A 21,413-nucleotide genomic window follows, 5' to 3' on the forward strand; every position below is an offset into this window, starting at 1 on the left:
TAGGGATCTATACATACTTTTCAATCTTGGAATTTGGTTTTTGAGGATTGAGCAGCACCCTGGGAAACAATGAAGAACTTGGAACTGCCTTTTCCACAAATCTGCTTTCTCTTTATTACCGATATGGACCTTTCACTCAACTTTTACCAAGTGACCCATTCTAGTACCAGTGAAATTACACGGGGTGGAAGGTCAAGGGAATATAAGCTGTGATTTTATGTATTTGGTGGTCAAAATAGATCACCATTGGCCTCCCCTGGTGGCACAGGCAGCGCTGTGAAGCTGTCCACAGCCTCTGCAGCGCCGGTTCGATCCTGGCTGGGAGGCCGGCGAGGGTCCCACATGGCACGGCAGACCTCTCCTGTCTTGCCCGCTGCTCCCCTCAGCAGTGTATTTTGTCAGTCTGCCTGTTCTGTTCCCCACTCTGTCTCTGGTGCATTCTCTCACCCTCCCACGAATCTGGCCTGTACCCCAGTTCTTGTATGAATAAATATATCTTTAAAAAAAAAAAACAAAATAGATCACCATTGATGCAAGTATCTATCATGGACTCTTATCAGAATTGATTAGCAAAGAAATATTTGCTATTTCAAGAAGTCAAAAATACGCTTTGGGCAGCAATCCTGCTGCCCACCTGTGAATATCAGGTATTTGTCTTTGCAAACCTGCTCCTTTCAGGAACAGCCTTTCTGTCCTTTTATGTCAATGCAAGTACCCTTTATTCTTTTCTCCCTTTGTAAAATAAACTTGCCCTTTTGAATATAAAAAAATACACTTTGCATTGCATATTTGATATGCATAGCACATATAAACATAAATGACTGAGAAGTTTTGCAATGAAAAAAATTATTTTTGATTTACCTAATGCAGTTTAGATTTGACCACAGAATGTCTTTGTTTTTCTTAAAACATTTACAACATAGCAACCCAGGGTATAGTGTTTCTTGAAATATGCTTAGGAAAATGCTTTGGTAAATAATTTTTACATTACTGGTTCTTGGGAGGGTGGGAGGAAGTAGTGGTGGTGTTAATTTTGACCCCTTAGAAACATTTGGAAAACGTCAGACATATTTTGGTGGTCATACTTGGTGAATGTTATTGGCATGTAGTGAATGATCTGGCCCCAAATGTCAACATTCTAGCCTAGATATGGTTTGCTCAGATGGGACTCAGTGATCTAGAGTTTGTATGGTAATCGGCACTGTGTTTTCACCAGCTCTAATTTGATTTTGGTGAGGCAAAAATATTTATTCTCTATGAACTTAAAGGCTATAGATAATATTGTCTCTAATTTGAGCTCTGAATATCTTAAGTCAACACTGACAGTGTCTCAGTATCTTGTTACTGGCAAGTGGTAGGTATTTGTTGCTATTTCAACTTATGTTCTTTGAAGCTTTCCAGGACATGTATTATACAACTTGATTATGCAGTATTTAAGTAGTATATACGTTTATACATGCCTATGTGTTTTTTTAAAAGCAGTATTAGACATTATGCTTTATATAATCTCAATTCTCAGCAATCTTAAATCCCAGCTCTTTACAGATAAGGAAACTCAGTTTCAGAGACTGAGACCCAGCAACCAGTTCAGGCTGGCCAGGACAAGAATCCAAGTCTCTAAAACTTCCAGTTCAGTCCTCTTTCCAGTTATTTAGCATCATTATACTGCTTTCATTTTCATATATAGTTTTACTATGTTACATGAAAGAATAATCAACATGAAAAATATTCATGAATTCAATTTGTTAATTTTCCAACTGTTTGCATTTATTCTAAACTCTTAATTTGTGCCTGTGACTGGATAGAGATTTCCACCAAATGTCAGCAAAAAGACATTCTTAGCAGTTGTTTTCTTACAATCTTTGTCAGTCACATACATATTTAACTAAATCAGAAATAGTAGATATAGAAGTACAAAAGAAATTCTTTCCTAATGCTAAACTTACCATATTAAAACAAATGTGCAGAAATTTATGATCACACTTAAAATCAACTAGTAAAACAAGTAAACACATCAGTGACAATTTTTTTATCAAATTTGGGAATACATAGCAAATTAAACCTACTGAGAGTGATTCTCCAGCCTTAGACTAATTTGGAGATCGACTCATTCCTTTAATCCAGATGAATTTGTGGAAATTCTCTTCTATATATGTCAAAAGTCAGTTGAGCTAAATGAATACCTATTGTAGACAGCTATATTTGCACTTCACAAATATCCTTGCAATTCGAAAGCCCAAAGAAGTTATCGGTCTATTTCAGTAGAAGACTACAAAATATTTCAAGACTATGATTACAATAACATATTTTTGTCACAGCAAATACTTATGCTGTAAGAAATTACTAAAACCTACTTAAGATTAGTAACCCTCTCCATTAAAATATGGACTTCTAATGTTTGCACTCAATATTTTACTATTTGCCCATTTCTTTTATCATTCAGTAGGAAGCAATGAGTATGATATATGTCCACTATGCTTTTGATCAGTTTTCAAAAGATTGTGTCCACAAATATTGACCATAATTACTGTTGAAGATTTAAATATTCAGAGTTTGTCTTTAAGTTATATATGTTAGTTCAAGTATAAATGGAAGGTCAGTTAACATCAGCAGTAAAGACAAGCAGTCTACTCTATGAAAATTGTAGTAGCTACAATCAAAGGCATAATGAAATCAGAAGAAAGTTCATACTGAGTTATGGGAACATTTGTTAAACTGCAGAAAATCCAAGTGTACTTATGAACAAGACATGCCATTTCCATGATCCTCTACACATCACAAATTATACCCTAACACAAGAAAGCATTTTAAAAACTTAATGATAACCAGAAGTCACTTCCCCTCTACTCATTATCAGTCAGATATCCTTTACTGAAAACAATTTGGCTATGGTTGCAGCTATGGTAGTTTAAAAAAAAAAAAAGCCATTGTAAAACCTATCACTTTAAGCCAGTCAAGATCTGTTTGCAAAATATAATCAAGTATAACTTCATGATTCAATAAATAGTATCTAAATCTATTAACGGTTTTCATTTTCTTTTCTATACTTCCATTTCCATTTTCTCACTGGTAGCTATTCTGACTATTCAAATGTCATTATTGCCCTTTATTGTTATTCAAATTAAGTTTTTTATTAGCTCCTCTGACACTATATATAAACTTTTGCTTCTTCACCAGCATTAATTCAATTTCTGAAGGAAAATGAAAGCAATTGCATAAAAAATTCTGAGCTTTTACTCTGTTAAGTCTGTGCCTGAAATTGGATTTTAATTTAATCATATTGGAGAAGACCAAAAGGTTTTTTTTAAACTACCTTATGAAAGTAGGAAAATAGACTTTTCCATGCAGATTTGCAGGATTGTGAGTTCAAAGACCTGAGAAACATTTACTACTTCTCAATGATGTGTTTAAGACACACTTACTGACCAAAGTAAAATGAATTTCTTGCATAAGAGGATATTTTTTGCTATATTTCCTCTTGTAAGACAAGGAAGCAAAATATTCTCACATATAGGTGTGAGAAAATATTACAACTCAGTTAAATAATCGTATAAATATTCATGGTAGTGACTCTATAGAAATATCTAACTTAAGAAGCACACCACCATAAACACATTGTGGTTGTTTTTGTGTCATATACCGGCTTTATAAAAGAAAACAGTATCAAAACCAAGTTACAGTTCTCAAAGCAAATCTAACAAACATTGCACTAAGTTGTATAAAGTTAAGTGGTTTGTGTGTTAGTGGCAATCAAACTTCAGATACACACTTTTGTTGTATTTGCATGTATGGAAATAGAATATTATCTATTTTTAAAATCACAGATTTTGGTTTTTTCCATGAGGAAAACTAGTGTACAAACAGAACAAATGAAAATATCAGGTACTTTACCCAAGAACTGTTAATTCCTTGGGAAGTCAAATTTCAGTGTTATTAGAATTTCTTACAAGGGATAGAAATAAGGGGCAGCAAAGGTAATGGATTTGGATGAGATTGGGCAAGAAAGCCACAATGTTAGCAAATATTTGACTGCCATCTCTGTGTACAGAGAAAACTAACTATTCCATGCCATGAGAGCATAAGAAATAAAGGATTTGGGGGAATTATTGACCCTTGGGAGATAAAGCTAATTATATGAATTCCAGTGTACTATGAGGTATCATGTAATTAAGCACTAGCATATTTATTCCAGATAAAAAGAGCTACAGGAATTTAGAAAAAGAAATTCAGATTTGATATCAGCACCTATGAAGAACATGACCCCAGGAAACATAAAGATTTAAATGCTAATATCAACAACCATTTCACCAGTCTCAATTGGCCAAAAAAAAAAAAAAAAAAAAAAACACCCAGGGAATAAATACCTGTAAATATAATTTTTATGATAATTACTTTTTCCAATCCACCTGCACAAATGTTCTAACTATCTTTCCTTATTTGGAGTCAGAATCTAGCATACAGAACAGAAACTCAATATCGGAGACCTTTACAACAACATTCTTAAAATATTTCCCCTTTTAATATGAAGAGAAGCAGGAATTCTAAGAAAAATTGTTCTACCTTTTAATTACAGAAAAATAATCTAAGCACTCAAGGGTTAGAATTTAGGTTCTTGTTTCCAAAATACATCATATAACCGCAGACACATTAATTTATTGTACTTGACAAGTGTCACAACTTCCGCCACCCTTTCAGCTGAGTAGATTTTTTAGTTAAGGACAATTTTGGCACAGTTGCTTTATTTTAATTAAAGGAATACAGTTCCCTAGGTAAGTACTGGTGGCTCTTACCCCCAAGGCAGTTTTTGGTACCAAGTGAAGAAAACAGACAATTTTGCATTTTCAAGATCAAGGCTGTATGAGTTAAGGCCATAGATTTCACTCACCTACAGAGACTTCTATGTTGCTCCTGAAGTTGAGTTAACAGATGCTCAATGTATTTGTTGGAGTCCATGTATTCCTGCAAACGGAGATATGAAGATAAATAAAACCTCATTAATATAGTCACCAAAACTGTAAGACTAATTCTGCAAAGAAGATTTTGGACAAGATAATATTTTAGCCACCCCAGTTCTAAGAGACCATGACTATAAATTACATGCATAGTCACTTAGGGATTAGTAATATGTTTTTTTAAAGATTTATTTATTTATTCATACAAGCACTGGGTACAGTCAGTAGTGCAGGAGGGTGAGAGAATTCACCAGAGCCAGAGCGGAGAACAAACAGGCAGACTGACAAAATACACTGCTGAGGGGAGCAGTGGGCGGCAGGAGAGGTCTGCGCGCCATGTGGGACCCTCGCCCTGAGGCCGGGGATCGAACCGGTGCTGCAGAGGCTGCGGGCAGCTTCGCAACCCAGCGCTCAACCGCTATGCCACTTGGAGGCCCAGAGATTAGTATTATTTTACCCACACTCTATAATCATTCTCTCAAGAAAACACTAAAGATAACTGAAGTTCTAGAGAATCATAATTAGGATCTCACAGAAAAGCTAATTTTCATATTTGTCTACACTGGGATCCATGTTCTAATGTAAAAGGGAACTAGTGCTGCTAGAAGAGTAAGAATAAAGTATACGATATAAGTCTTGATTACACTGGCTTTATTAGTATCATTTTTGAGCAAAACAATTTTTGAACAACAGAATGCTCTATTGGGCATATTTTTGTACTGAGAAAACACATGGCCATTTGCCTTAATCTTCTTACATATATTAAAAGATAAATTCTTTCTGACTCTTAGAAAATAAATCTGACTTTAGAAGACAGGGAAGACAAGGGATATCTTGCTTAAAATATGTGTAGATCTTTGTATAGCAAACCATATTTTCAAGAAACTTAACAATGAGAAATTGTTTTGTCTCATGAGAATTACTTGTATAAGTTACAAGATACTAAATTTTAGTTGAAAAATGGTCATTTATGAATAAGAGATTTGTACACAAATGTTTTGATTATGAACAAAATACAATGTGTAAGAATTCACATAATTTTTACCTTGGAGTGGATGGTTTTCCTTTTAATTTGAGGCTCTGCCCTGAGACTTCTGTGTTTACATTTCCCCTGCCTTCCTGGAATACTGTGCAATGATTTCACTATTAAGGCAGCTATAAAAAGTTACTGTTTCATTTCCTATGGATATGAGATTATTTTAATTTTAATTAATATTAACTCTTTATTTGAAGTACAAATTTATTTTGTTTAAATACTATATATTACTTCTATAAGGATTACTCATTATAAGTTTGGACAAGTGCAAGAATTGTCCTGCTATAATGAGAAGGGGCCTATCCTGCATTTCTAGACCTAAAGCTACATATGCAGGTTTGGAGAAATCTTTTTATTTACCTTTCCAGAATATTTCAGTTAGACTAGAGGGCATATAAAATCTTCATCTAGCTAAAACTATTAGGATTCTGTAATTTGCTAAAGAGTTTTATACTTAGCTAATCTGAAGATGAGTATTGCTACAAAACTGGATCATGTCAAAACCAAAGCAAAAATCTACTGCAGGTAGTTGTAGTAGTTTGTAGTCATAGTTATTAAGTGTCCTGATGAAGTTTTAAACGTGATTTAAATACTCAAAATTATCCAAAATATTAATTTTCAAATATATCCCTCTGAAAAATTTAAAGACACTGCACACACACACACAAACAAATCCATTCTGCATTCAATTGTTTTTAAACATCCATTTTACATCAAGTGCTATTCTAAATTGGGTAGATACAGTAATAAACAAGAAGGGCAAAGTTCCTGTCCTCAGAGAGCTTATATTCTATAAAGGGAGACAAATCTAGTTACAGTTTGAGCACATGCTATGAAGGGAATTAACAGGTGATAAGACAGACTTAAAATACTGAATTTCTTCTTCATAAAGTCAGAAGGCAATTCTGAGCAAGTGTTATTTGAGCTAGAACCTGAAAGAGAAGGAGGCAAGTATATATAGAATAGGGAAGGCAGGAGAAAAACACCACAGACAGAGGAAGCAGCATACAAAAGGTCCTAAAGTGTGGTGCTTTAGCAGTTTAAGGAGTGGGAAGCAGGGAGCCTGGAGCACTGACCCTAGACTGATACTCGAAAATGGACCCTAAAATGTAAACAGGGTCTACAGCATGTGCAACTCTAGAAAATTGGCTTGTATTTAAACCATTTATTTTTATTTTGTTATTTCTGCAGAATTGAAGTTAGAGGTTGAAGCTCAACTGTATAAGTGATTACAAATATGGTCTTTGGATCCAAGATTGAGGTTCAAACTCTGGCTTTGGAACTTACTAGATATGTTCCCTTGGGCAAGTTGATTAGTCTTTCCAATCTTTATTTTTTTTCCCTCATCAGAGGAACAAATAATTTCAGAGGTACTGTAAGGATTAAATGGAATAGTTTAAGTAAGCATATTCATATTGTCCACCAAACAGTGAACATGTTTTTTTTTTACATAGTATCATATCCCTTTTCTAAAAAGGTTAGCCGCTATATCGAAACTAAGTTATTAACTTGATGAATAATCTATTTTTCTTGCTTTCCCTATAACAAAACCCACATTAGATAAAACGTGAAAATGCATACTGTCCTATGTAATGGAAAAAGACAAAAATGAATAGAGCTATAAAGAATATTAAGTCAGAAAACGCAGTCTTGTCTAACGTGAGTATTTAACAAGATTTGAAATATAAATAACAGCTCATTAAAGAACATTTCAGAATGTATTACTGAAAGTATTGTTTATGCATACAAAAGGGCAAATCATATTCCAGGTAGGGTTTCAATGAAATTATCTATACTTCCACAACCATATGAATAAAAATGGTGGGGGTGGGTTGGGTCCTCCCTGGTGGCGCAAGGGGTTAAGTCTCACCACTATTAAGCTATTGGCAGCCACTGTAACATGAGTTTAATATCCAGCCAGGGACTAACCCACATGGCACAGCAGACCTCTCCTGTCTTGACCGATGCTCTCTTCAGCAATGCATTTCAGTAGATCCTCCTATTCTGCTCCCCACTCTGTCTCTGGTGAATCCTCTCACCCTCTGTACCTCTGGCCTATACCCCAGTTCTTATATGCATAAATAAAAGTAAAAAAAAATGGTGGGGGTGGAATAAGACTGCAAGCATCCAAACACACCAATGGGTTTCCTACTAAGAAGATAAAAATGGCTGACTCAGGCTACCTCTAGTATTACCCCCCAAGGTTCATTGCAATGGGCACTTAGGGATTATGAAATTAAGTAACTTCTGTATAACAAACAGAAAGGCATACTCTTTCTGGCATTTGTAACTACAGAATATAAAATATCTACTGTAATTATCAACTAAAGAATATGTGTGTAAATATTTTAAACTTTAAGGTACATGTATGTATACATACATATATAAAAATACGCAAGAGATGGATAAAAATATGTATCAGAAATGCATTTGTATATATGTGTATATATATTGTGTGCACACAAATGCATTCCATACCCAAGTGAAGAATTAAAAACAATGGAATTCATACTGTGAAAGTTTCAGAAGAATTTAAAAAAGATTTTTACTTCTAAAAATATGTGTGATAATAAAACTAAGAACATCTCAGAAGGAAGATATAGAACATCTCTGTGAGATATATATACATATATTGTGTATATCTTTGTGGTGGTCAAAGAAAGGAGGAAAAAAAGGGAAACAGAAGGATTAAAAAATCCCTACATATGGAGAAAAGCTGTTCTATATTTGACTTGTTAATCAGAAAATCTTCAGCACAAGGTTGGGTTTGCCTACATATACAAGTGTTGAGGAAGACAATTTGGTAATATGTCACAAAATTTAAAATATCCGAGTGCCTTTGATATAGAAATTCCATGTCTAAGTATCATTCTGAATAATCAGATTTAAAAAGCAATACTCAAAATATTTCACAGCATGAAAAACCGGATATAGCTTAGCTTCCAATTATGCAAGAATGATCAAATAAAACTTACTTTTATATCAATTTGAAGAATTATAGAATTCTTTAAATTTGTAAAGAATATATAGTAAAATGAAAAATAGTATATTGCGATTATTTGATGGGGGGCGGAGCAACATGGCGGCGAGGAGACGCTGCGAGTAAGATCTCCCATTAAAAAAAGTGAATAGGGAGGAAAAGCAGCAGGTCCCAGTGAGAACTGGGACACTGAAGATAAACGGGTGACGCCAGCGAACTGCCCGAAGAAGAAAGTGGCCATAAAAGAGGACTAGAAGGGAGGGAAGCGCAGAACCCTGCTCCCCTCCCCCGCCCACAGAGGCGGCACTCTCCGACCAGCAGAGAGGAGGAAACAACAAACCAAAACGGCCCACAAGAACAAACAACGCAGCAAGCGGGACTGTGAGCGGAAAGGAACTATTGCAGCCAACACACCCCGTGAACGGGAGCTGAGGCGAACCCTGCAGGATCCGCTGCGGCGGTGAGCGAACGGCTCCTGGCGCCATTAGAGAAGAACAAAGACCCCCGGGAGACCCGCACACAGCCCGGGCTGCCGGTAAGCTGGCAAGGAAACGCGGCACGCTCGGGGAGCTTGAAAAGCAAGTGCAGACCTGGATCGCGGCTGCCCAGGTCCCCGCGCCTGCGACCTAGGCTTGCGGGGAGACGACCTAGGCTTGCGGGGAGACGCGCGGAGGTCCTCACTGAGGTGAAGGTCCCTCCCTGAGTGAGCAGGAACCAGGCGCCCAGGCACGGGAGCTGTGCAAAAGGCGCCATTCCCGCGCCACTGAACTGGGCTACAGCCCGCGTCCTGGAACTGAGGGCTTTGAACTGAGACCCGGGGCACGAAAATTCGGGGCGTGGGTTCTCCACGACGGTGGGGCACAAGGCAGACACAGCACCCCAAAGCTGTTGAGGTGTACCCTACCATTCCCGCTCTGTTCTCTGTCCCACGGGGTGGGGGAGGTGAAAAACAGCCCCCCAAGGACAATAGGAGAGATCTCTGGCGCCACCTAGCGACCAGGAAAAAAAAAGTCACTAACACCCTATAAAACAGGACATTTCTTAAGACTGCTTGAAAAGGGCAGAAGGTTTCTGGAGGACCCAGTGGCCAGCCGGGAAGTTATTCCACGCCAGGCCCCTTCCGACCAGCAGTCTGAGCCCACAGAGGGAGCAGGCACCCACGTCCGGGGCAGACCGGGTGCGCAGAAGAGTGTGCCTGAAACCGGAGGCGCAGGGACTGCATCCCGCTTCGCCATTTGAGAACAGGGACATTTCTTCAGTAAAAACTGCCTAAAACCAGCAGAAAGCTCCCCCAGAAGACAGAGATGGCTCCTGGAAGAGCCAGAGGGGAGCGGAGAAGTTCACCCAAGATGTCAGTCAGTCCGAGCAACACAGTGTCCCAACGCATACGACAAATTAGAAAACAGACAGTAGGGAGTAGAAGAACCACACGCAACCTAACAACTCCTCAGGAAAGAAGCACACCACAAAAAGAAAACCACTCCCCAGATTGCAACGACAGCAACTTGGAAGAACTTCTGAGCCTTCCAGAAAGAGAATTTAAAATTGCCATGATTAAAAAAGTGATAGATCAGAAGAAGGAAATTGAGTCCCTAAAGAGGGAAGGAAGAGAAATGCAGGAGATCAAAGAATTAATGGAGGAACTAAAGAACTCTGGGAAAAGCAATGAAAGCAGAATAGATGAAATGGAAGAACGAATAAGTAATCTTGAAGACACAGAAATAAAAAGAACCAAAACAGAAAAGGAAAGAGAAGTACGAAGGAAAAAGAATGAAGAAAGACTTCGCGAACTATCTGACTCCATGAGGAAAGGAAATATAAGAGTTATAGGAATTCCAGAAGGAGAGGAGAGAGATGTAGGAACAGAGAAAATATTCAAGGATATAATTGAAGAGAACTTCCCAAATGAGAAGAAGGAGCTGAAAATTGATATACAAGAAGCAAGAAGAACACCAAACTTCCACGACGAAAGGAAAAACACAGCAAGACACATAATAGTAAAGCTCCCAAGAATCCAGGACAAGGAAAAAATAATGAAGCTGACAAGAGGGAAGAAACAGATAACATTCAAAGGAAAACCAATCAGGCTGACATCAGACTTCTCTGAAGAAACACTACGGGCAAGGAGAGAGTGGAGGGACATAGTCAACAGACTCCAAGAAAACAGATGCCAACCAAGAATACTCTATCCCGCAAAGCTCTCTTTCCTCCATGAAGAAAGAATATGGACCTTCCCAGACAAAGAGAAACTCCGGAATTTCATTGCGACTAAACCCCCACTCCAAAAAATACTACAAGGAATCCTAAAGCCAGAACCTCAGAGGGACGAATAACAACGAAAGAAGACCAAAAAAAAAAAAAGTTATTAAAAGAATAAATAAATAAAATCAAAGGAAAGACAAACATAATGGCAAATACAGATGCTAACATATCAATATTAACTCTAAATGTAAATGGACTAAACTCTTCAATAAAAAGACACAGAGTTGCAGCCTGGATTAAGAAACAAAACCCAAACTTTTGCTGTCTCCAGGAAACACATTTAGCTACAAAAGATAAAAATAGGCTCAAAGTCAAAGGATGGAAAACAATCCTACAAGCAAATGGGCCAAAAAAGAAAGCAGGAACAGCTATACTTATATCAGATAAAACAGACTTCAAACTCAAGAAAATAAAAAGAGACCCCAATGGTCACTACATTATGATTAAGGGGACAATACTTCAAGAAGAAATAACACTCATTAACATATACTCACCAAACGAAAGAGCACCAAAATATATCAGACAACTGTTGTCCTCTCTGAAAACAGACATCAGAGAAAACACATATGTAGTGGGAGACTTCAACACACCACTATCAACAATGGATAGATCAACAAGACAAAAAATAAGTAAAGAAACTAAAGCTCTAAATAAGGACCTAGAGCATTTGGGCTTAACAGACATCTATAGAACACTAAACCCAAAAAAAACGGAGTACACATTTTCCTCAAGCGCACACGGATCATTCTCCAGGATCGATCACATACTGGGGCACAAGACAAACATCAACAGATACACCAAGATTGAAATCATACCAACCATCTTTTCTGACCACGAAGGCATCAAACTAGAAATAAATCATAAAAAGAAGGCAAGGAACTATCCTACCTCATGGAGACTAAAAGCCACACTACTGGAAGACCACTGGACTAACGAGGAGATCAAAGAAGAAATTAAAAAATTCTTTGAATTGAATGACAAGGAGGACACCAATATCCTAAATGTATGGGATGCAGCAAAAGCAGTAATAAGAGGAAAATATATAGCAATAGAAGCTCACATCAAGAAACAAGAAAGAACTCAAAGAAACAACCTAATCTCGAAGCTCAAAGATCTAGAAAAAGAACAACAAAAAACCCCAGAACCAGTAGAAGAAAAGAAATAATAAAAACCAAAGCAGAAATAAATGAAATTGAAACTAAAAAAACAATCCAAAAGATCAATGAAACCAAGAGCTGGTTCTTTGAAAAAATAAATAAAATAGACAAACCCCTAGCCAGGCTCACAAAGGAAAAAAGGGAGAAAGCACAAATACACAGAATCATAAATGAAAGAGGAGAAATCACAACGGACACAGCAGAAATCAAAAGAATAATCAGTAACTACTATGAACAGTTATATGGAAACAAGTTCAACAATCTAGAGGAGATGGACAAATTCCTACAACTCTACAATCACCCAAAGCTAGATAAAGAAGAAATAGAACACCTAAACAGACCAATTACAAGCAGCGAAATTGAAATGGTAATTAAAAACCTCCCCAAAAACAAAAGCCCAGGACCTGATGGATTTACAAATGAATTCTACCAAACATTCAGAGACGAATTAGTGCCTATCCTTCACAAACTCTTCCAAAAAATTGAGAAGGAAGGGACAATACCAAACACGTTCTATGAAGCCAATATTACACTAATACCAAAACCGAATAAGGACAACACAAAAAAGGAAAACTATAGGCCAATCTCCCTAATGAACACTGATGCAAAAATCCTCAATAAAATTTTAGCTATCAGAATCCAACAATGTATCCATAAGATAATTCACCACGACCAAGTTGGATTCATTCCAGGGGCACAAGGATGGTTTAACATCCGAAAATCAATCAACGTTATCCAACACATCAACAAAAAGAAATATAAAAACCATATGATAATATCAATAGATGCTGAGAAAGCTTTCGACAAAGTGCAACACCCATTCATGATAAAAGCCCTTGAAATTCTTGGGATACAAGGAACATACCTCAACATCATAAAGGCCATCTATGACAAGCCAACAGCCAGTATCATTCTCAATGGTGAAAAGCTGAAAGCAATTCCATTAAGATCTGGAACAAGACAAGGGTGTCCACTCTCACCACTGCTTTTCAATATAATACTGGAAGTCCTAGCCAGAGCAATAAGACAAGAGAAAGACATCCAAGGAATCCACATAGGAAAAGAAGAAGTCAAACTATCACTATTTGCAGACGATATGATAATATACATAGAGAACCCCAAAATCTCCACAGAAAAACTAATTCAACTCATCAATCAATTCAGTAAAGTGGCAGGATACAAAATCAACACGCAAAAGTCAGTAGCCTTCCTATACACAAACAATAAATCTGAAGAAGAAGAAATCAAAAAAACCACCCCTTTTATTATCGAAACAAAAAAAATCAAATATTTGGGAATAAATCTAACAAAAGAGGTAAAGGACCTATACAAAGAAAACTATAAAACACTGTTAAAAGAAGTAGAAGAAGACACAAAGAAATGGAAAGACATCCCCTGCTCATGGATTGGAAGAATAAACATTATTAAAATGGCCATCCTACCAAAAGCAATATACAGATTCAATGCTATTCCAATCAAAATCTCAATGGCATTCTTCAAAGAAATAGAACAATTATTGATGAAATTCATATGGAATCACCAAAACCCCGAATAGCCAAAGCTCTACTGAAAAAAAAAGAAGGAAATGGAGGCATCACACTCCCAGACTTCAAACTATACTACAAAGCCATAATCATCAAAACTGCATGGTATTGGAACAAGAACAGACATACAGACCAATGGAATCAAATAGAAAATCCAGAAATAAACCCACAGATTTATGGTCAACTAATCTTTGACAAAGGAGCAAAGACTATGCATTGGAGCAAAGAAAGTTTGTTCAATAAATGGTGCTGGGAAAACTGGGTCGCTACATGCAAAAGAATGAAGCTTGACCACTACCTCACACCATACACAAAATCAACTCAAAATGGATTAAAGAACTAGACATAAGACCTGAAACCATAAAATACATAGAAGGAAATATAGGCGAAACACTACGGGATTTGCACATCAAAGACATCTTTAAAGACACATCACCCAAAGCAGTGATAGTGAAGAGAAAGATAAACAGCTGGGACTACATCAAATTAAAGAGCTTCTGCACAGCAAAAGAGACAATAACAAAAACAAAGAGAAACCCCACCAACTGGGAGAACATTTTTGCACCCAACACTAATGATAAAGGACTGATCACAAAAATCTGCAAAGAGCTGATGAGACTCAGCAACAACAAAGAAAATAATCCAGTCAAAAAATGGGCAGAAGAGCTAAAAAGAAACTTCTCTGAAGAGGAAATGCAAATGGCCAACAGACATATGAAAAAATGTTCAACATCACTTGTAATCAGGGAAATGCAAATCAAAACTACCATGAGATACCATCTCACACCAGTGAGAATGGCACATATTAAAAAAACTAGCAACAACAAATGTTGGCGAGGATGTGGAGAAAAAGGAACTCTTGTGCACTGTTGGTGGGAGTGCAAACTGGTCCAACCACTATGGAGAGCTGTGTGGAGATTTCTGGACCTACTAAACATAGGGCTTCCATATGATCCAGCAATTCCACTCCTAGGTATTTACCCAAAGGACACAGAAACATCAATTCCAAAGAGCACCTGCACTCCTATGTTTATAGCAGCACTGTTTACAATAGCTAAGCTTTGGAAACAACCCAAATGCCCAAAAATAGATGACTGGATCAAGAAGATGTGGTACATATATACCATGGAATATTACTCAGCATTCAAAAAAGATAAACACATGCAATTTGCAGCAACATGGATGGCACTGGAAGGGATCATGCTCAGCGAAATAAGCCAAAAAGAAAAAGAAAAATACCGGATGGTCTCACTCATAGCAGGAATCTAGAAAACTTAAATAAGGGACCAGGAAAATGAATATAAGAAAGTGAAAATCAAAATCAACAAAAAACTATGAACCAGAGACACTTTTTGGGGGGTGGGGGGCGGGAGGGGAAGGATTGGGGTCAGAATGGGGCATTTGCAATTGTATGGGGGAATATAAAAATAAAATTTAATATTTAAAAAAAAAAAAAAAAGAAAAATAGTATATTGCTATGTGAAATAAGTAGGATATAAAACTGCATAATACTTTATCATAATTTTGAAAATATAAATAAAATAGTCAGGGAAAATAAAGCTATGTGAATAAGAAATAAAAGTTCTTTAAAATAAAGCATATATTGGTATTATGGGTCAATTTCAATTCTTTTCTGTACTTTCCTATCATTTCAATTGAATATGTTCAGCAAACAAATTTTAAAACAGCTTATTTAGAATATAGTCCCCAAAAATAACATCCACAAAGATTTGATTATAATAAAGTTTTTAAAAACTAGATGTAAAATATCACAATGAACATTTCCTTTGTATTATTCTATACTTAATTGGTGTTTAAACAATGATGCCCCTGTTTATATCCTTCCCCTCACCCTTTTTTTTTTAATATTTGCTCTTGTCAGTGTTCTGCTAAAACTTTTCACCCAAGTTAGAACACCAAGTTACATCAAGGCATATTTGTATAATAAGTTTCAAGAATTTTACAAAAGGTACAGCATTAAAAAGACATCTGTTCCTTGGCTACAACTTATGCAAATTATAACCATCTTAAAGATGTATTTCAGGAAATTTGCCTTTTACTTTTTTAGTGCATATGTTTCAGGGCAATTAGTATGAGACATACAAAGCAATTAGAGGTTTATAGATATATTGAACATCACATATTTTTGTAGCATAAACCCATTTAATTGAACCTCCTATTGTTTGTTCTAGGTCAGTTCTGACACATTACTTGTTTAAAAAGGAGTTTAAAATAGAATACTTTATCAAAGCTTTCAGAAATCCAAAATCCCTCCATATAATCTACATATGTTAACCAATATAATTTATGACAGAGCTTGTGAAATCCAGTTAGCAATTTTGTCTCTACTGACATAGAATTTCCAATTCATTTTTGGGCAAAGCATCATGAACTGGCAGCCAGCTCTTCAAATCAATGGAACTATCATTAAATATGGGAATTTCCACAATGAGGAAATACCAGCTGTATAAGTACTTTCTCCCTCAAAAATTATTTCTTTACCTTAAAAGATTCCTCTGTACAGTGAACGTAAAAAACTAAAGCATACTCACTTTGGGAATTATACAGCAAAGTAATTCATAGAACGGTACCTCATATTTCACTGGTATCTGTGGCAACATTAGTGCTTCCAATGATACATTTTTAAATGCCAAGCACCACAAAACAAAAACAATCCAGTAATACCAGATTTAAGAGATTACTTTCACTGTCAATCTTTCATTAGTCATTTGTATTTCTCTTTCTCATTCACTCTTCAAAAAAGTGAACCTGACTTCTATTGCAATCTCTTTGAAGCAACTGTTCTATTACAGCTACTAATGTTCTCCATGAGGCTGAATTTCAGAATACTGCTCATTCCTATGGCCAGTTCCTTTATCATGTGACATTTTATTTTTTTTTTATTTTGAGATTTTATTTTTATTGTAATTAGCAGTGAGTTACTAATAATACATCATCTAAATCTTTGATGTTTATTAAAAATCCATATCTTTCCCTGAGAAGGAGAATTAGCCCATGATCCGTTATCCCCAAACATATAAAGGTAGGGTCAGTGCCTACATGTTCCTGAGCAGGGTATCCTTGCTACTGTTTTCCCAGTGCTCTGGAAAGTTCCTATCTCAAACAAGCATGCAGATGCATTTCCAAGTGCATGTGGAAAATCATTCCCTCTCCCTGGGATTTTCTGAAACTACTTCCTGTCCTTTCTGTCATTTCTGTCATTTCCAAGTATTTGTCTTCTTCCTTTTCATCCCTTACATTAAGAGTCAGATTCTATTTCAGGCCCTTTCATTTTCTATTGGAAAAATACAGTGGCCATACCAGGGTTCCAACAATCACCCAAATATTCCCACCCACCATTATTAGATCTGTATATCTAATAATTTACCTAACAAGTCTCTTAGGATATGTCATAACTCTTCAAAGTTTGATACAAAAGTGAAGTCCTCTAATACCAAGCAGAGCATTTGAACAAGTACTCAAAATAAAGATGTGAATCATTTAATGAACTGGATATGTTTGGTTTCTATAGCAAGAGAATCTGAAGTTATTAGACTATCAGCCTGGTCTTCCATAACTGCTTTGTAATTGAAAAGGTTACAGTGATCATAGTGATTATATATTGATATTAGGCAGTTTCCCCAAAATTAACTCATACAGATTTTTATTCTAGTAGTACAAATCATTAATATCATCTCAAAGAGAAAATACTGACAATGTTGCTACATCATTAGAGCATCCTGATCTCGTAATCCCAGTGAAGATTTAAAAACATTATTTATCTACACCAGGTAAGTCATACACGCTAAGATCAATACAAATGCAAAGAGGCATAACTAATGTTGACTATCAAATGGAGGGATTTAGTACACACAGCAAACACAACGATGCACAGCAAACACAAACAATGAAAATGTCTCTATAATCTGTCGGGCACAAAGATTTCATTAATAAGAATTAATATTGATAAAATATAGACATACAGGACTCAAGGCCACTGGAATTTATTGCCTGCTATTTACAACAAAGACAATGCAATCAATGCAAATCAAACTCTGAGTACAGTCTAAGAGCCTTTATAGTAAAATACATCTCAATTTGCTGGAGAGAGCTGAATTTCTCCCCATCATATATTTTCCCTCATTTCTGTGAAAGACAGGTACCAAATCTCTCCTGTTTCAGCTGAACACATGACGTCTGAGCAAGAGAGTCTATATACCAGGAAACTAGGTATGAACATACTACTAAGCCAAGGAGGTATAAGAACAATCAATGAATCCCATACCCAAGAAATGCAAATTTAAAGGTAAGTTGCTTACCCAACCTTGGGCCCTGAGATAAAAGGTGCATGTTGAAGAGGCAAAAGTGATTGATTGTAAAGGTTACCTTGTAAGGTAACCTTACAAGGAATAAGGGTCTCTTACAAGAAATAAGTTTCTTAAGTAGTAGATCTTTGGGTCTCTTTGTTATAGCAGTGTAACTGATACTGTAGGCAACACAACTATTAGTAAATTATTTTGAATTGAAATTAGCATGGCAAACAGTGAAATACTGAGCAGTCAACTTAACATCTGTTACTTGATGGATTGATATAGTTTTCCAAAGAACTTGATTGACTGTCATTTGATTGTCATATTTTTGAGGCATAGTCACCATTTCAATTTAGAAAACTAAGGTTCACGTTATGGTCAAATGATTTGCTTAGGGTCAAACTGACAGATGTGAGAGAATAGCTGAATCTAGCACATTTTCTACTGCTCCAGGCAAAAGTGAAACAACAAATATACTTCCCACGCTAACTGACTCCAGCAGATTTTATACTGAAAAAGTAGAGGCTAAAGTCAGAATTATTCTCTCTAGCCCCTACATAGGGGCTTCTAACTATATGTAAAGTCATGAAACACAGCTAGAAATAACTAACCAAATTTGTATTATGTGCATATTTTGCATGAGTTTGATTTTAGTTTTGCTTTTGTTACCATAAACCCTTGGTCTAGTTCAACAATTAAACTGTAGTTCCAAATTTAGCACTCTAATTCCAGCAATGGAATAAATCCAAACATGACATCTTTTTATTACTATCAAATTTGACCAAGATGCTATTACTGATATGTTATACTCAAATATCTAAGAGTTATACATAATTTTAAGAGGAGTGATTACTATATTTCTAATATCCCTGTGCTGTTTTCATACTATTGCTTTTGTAACAGTTTGGGAGATAAATATATGTTAGTCATATGAAGAAATTCATTTGGGTGAAAAAAATCATGTATGTTTAGGTTTTTATCCTGAAGTAGAATTAAAATAATTTAATCTATCCTCAATATTTCTAAGTTAGTAGCATGTCATTTGTCAATGTAGCACTATATATGTTATATATATATAAAATACATAATGTTATATATAGTTTTATATATATATATATATATACAAAAAATGTCCTATTATCCTCATTTCAACCTTGATTCTTGCTTTGATGGAAGACACTGACAAAACTTCATGTAAGTAGAAGCCTCGAAAAGGCTACTCTAAATAGAAGAATTTGGTCATAGATAGAACAATTTCAGCAAAACACATTAGGAATTGACCTATTTATCATTTTGAATCAAATTGTACTTTTCATGTGTTTACTTCCATTCAAATAGGTATCACAAAATTCCATTCATTTCTCTCACTACAGTGGTGATTGCTCTCTCAACCTACTATTATTAATACCCTTCAAAATCTGGCTGGTCACACTGTATTTTCACCTCCGATAATTCCCCCAAAACTTTCCTGATTCTGGTGAAACCAGATCCTTATGGAAAGGCCATGATGTATACTCTTTGCAATCCTAGCACATAGCACAGGACTAGCAAGTAACAGATGCCAAGAGGCTAGTTGGCACCAATGTTACTCACAGTTAGAACTTTAGGTATTTCAAAAAACTAATGCATTTGAACTTGACTGAAGCATCACTATGGAGAATAATACATTTATGTTGTCACACTAATGGCTGTCATTTGCTATTTGGTGGGCTTGTAAGAATAGATATTGGGACCAAACCCCAAAGTTTCCCATTGCATGGTTATTCATGGAGCCAAATAATTTGCATCTCAAACAAGCTTCTGGTACTGGTCTGGAAAAAGCCCTCACTTATAGTAACACATTCTGTAATTTATTGGTTACAGCTAGTACAATCCTCTGTCCTCTCAAAAAACCAATAAGGCCAATATTCAGTATACCAAATTCAAGTATTCAATATGTTTGAAGGTTAATTACATTCAAGTCTTTCTTCTAGACCTGGGGAATCCAGTCATGAATAATACTGACAAGTCTCTACCTTCATGCAAGTTACATTTTTTTGTAGAGAAGCCCAGTGAAAGTGGTATGTGAAAAAGTGGTATGTGAAAGTGGTATGTGAAAAAGTTAGAGAAAGGGAAAATGAAGCGCTGAGGTAGAAGGGTGGGGTTAATATAAACTGGTCGAGGAAGAGAACATTTGAGCAAATACCTAAATGAAATGATATTTCAAAGTTAGGTAACTATCTTGGAAGGCTCATGTAGGCAGAGAAGAACAAGTACAAGACTTAGAGGCAGAACTGTGCTGGCAGGGTTAGTGGCACTTGCTGACATGGAGGTCTCTAATAGCCTGGCATATTCAAAAGTTTTAGTCCAATAGGCTTTCCAAGTATTCATTGCAGAGACTATAAAGAAAATATGATGCCAGGGACAGACAGAAATAGCATGTGAATGAAGCTTTCTAGAAAATACTTTTTGGTTCTTTTTTTATTATTAAACATTTTTTTTTATTTTCTTACAATATTGTTCATTTTTGTACAGTGTTTGATTTCTTCCCTCAGTTATTGTCCCTATAAATCTTCCACCAGCATGCTCTTTGGTTCTTGAAGTTCAGTGCTCCTGAGAGACTACAGAGGTACTTAAGAAAATGGCAAATTCCAGGTTCTAGCACAAAGAATCAGGTTCTTACATCAGGAGTCAGGTAGCACCCAGAAATATAATTTCACCAACAACTAGGAAGGGACATGTTGCCAATTCTTCCTCAGTACCTTTGGAGACTGGCCTTCGGTATGCAGGTTATATCTATTTTTTTTAAAGATTTATTTATTTATACAAGCACCGGGCACAGTCAGAAGCACGGGAGGGTGAGTGAATTCACCAGAGCCAGAGCAGGGAGCAGAACAGGCAGAAGGACCGAAGTACACTGCTGAGGGGAGCAGCGGGCGGCAGGAGAGGTCTGCGCGCCATGTGGGACCCTCGCCCAGTGGGCAGGGATTGAACCGGTGCTGCAGAGGCTGCGGGCACCTTCGCAGCCGAACGCTCAACCACTGAGCCACCGGGGAGGCCCCAGACTATATCTATTTTTGAGGGTCTAATACAACAACAATAATTAAACCAACAGAAATCAAACACTCAATAAGCTAAACTTTTCACTGAATGGCCTACACGGCCCACTCTACCAAGTTGAGTCAGGTCACTG

At 36.4% G+C, this 21,413-nt stretch overlaps 1 protein-coding gene across 25 annotated transcripts in view; it reads right to left on the reverse strand.

Annotated features, from left to right (window-relative positions):
* The window catches only part of NCKAP5 (NCK associated protein 5), a 1,249,968-nt gene that overhangs the window by 578,565 nt on the left and 649,990 nt on the right, over positions 1–21,413 (reverse strand). For all 25 annotated transcript variants that reach the window (XM_054699647.1, XM_054699644.1, XM_054699660.1 and 22 more), the window contains one exon: positions 4,886–4,959. In XM_054699647.1, coding sequence (XP_054555622.1) covers positions 4,886–4,959 — 74 coding nt within the window. The remainder of the gene's footprint in view (positions 1–4,885; positions 4,960–21,413) is intronic.

This window comes from Talpa occidentalis, unplaced genomic scaffold (genome assembly GCF_014898055.3).
Source record: "Talpa occidentalis isolate TD23 unplaced genomic scaffold, MPIMG_talOcc4v2.1 talOcc4.3, whole genome shotgun sequence".
In the NCBI taxonomy this organism is placed as follows: Eukaryota; Metazoa; Chordata; class Mammalia; order Eulipotyphla; family Talpidae; genus Talpa; species Talpa occidentalis.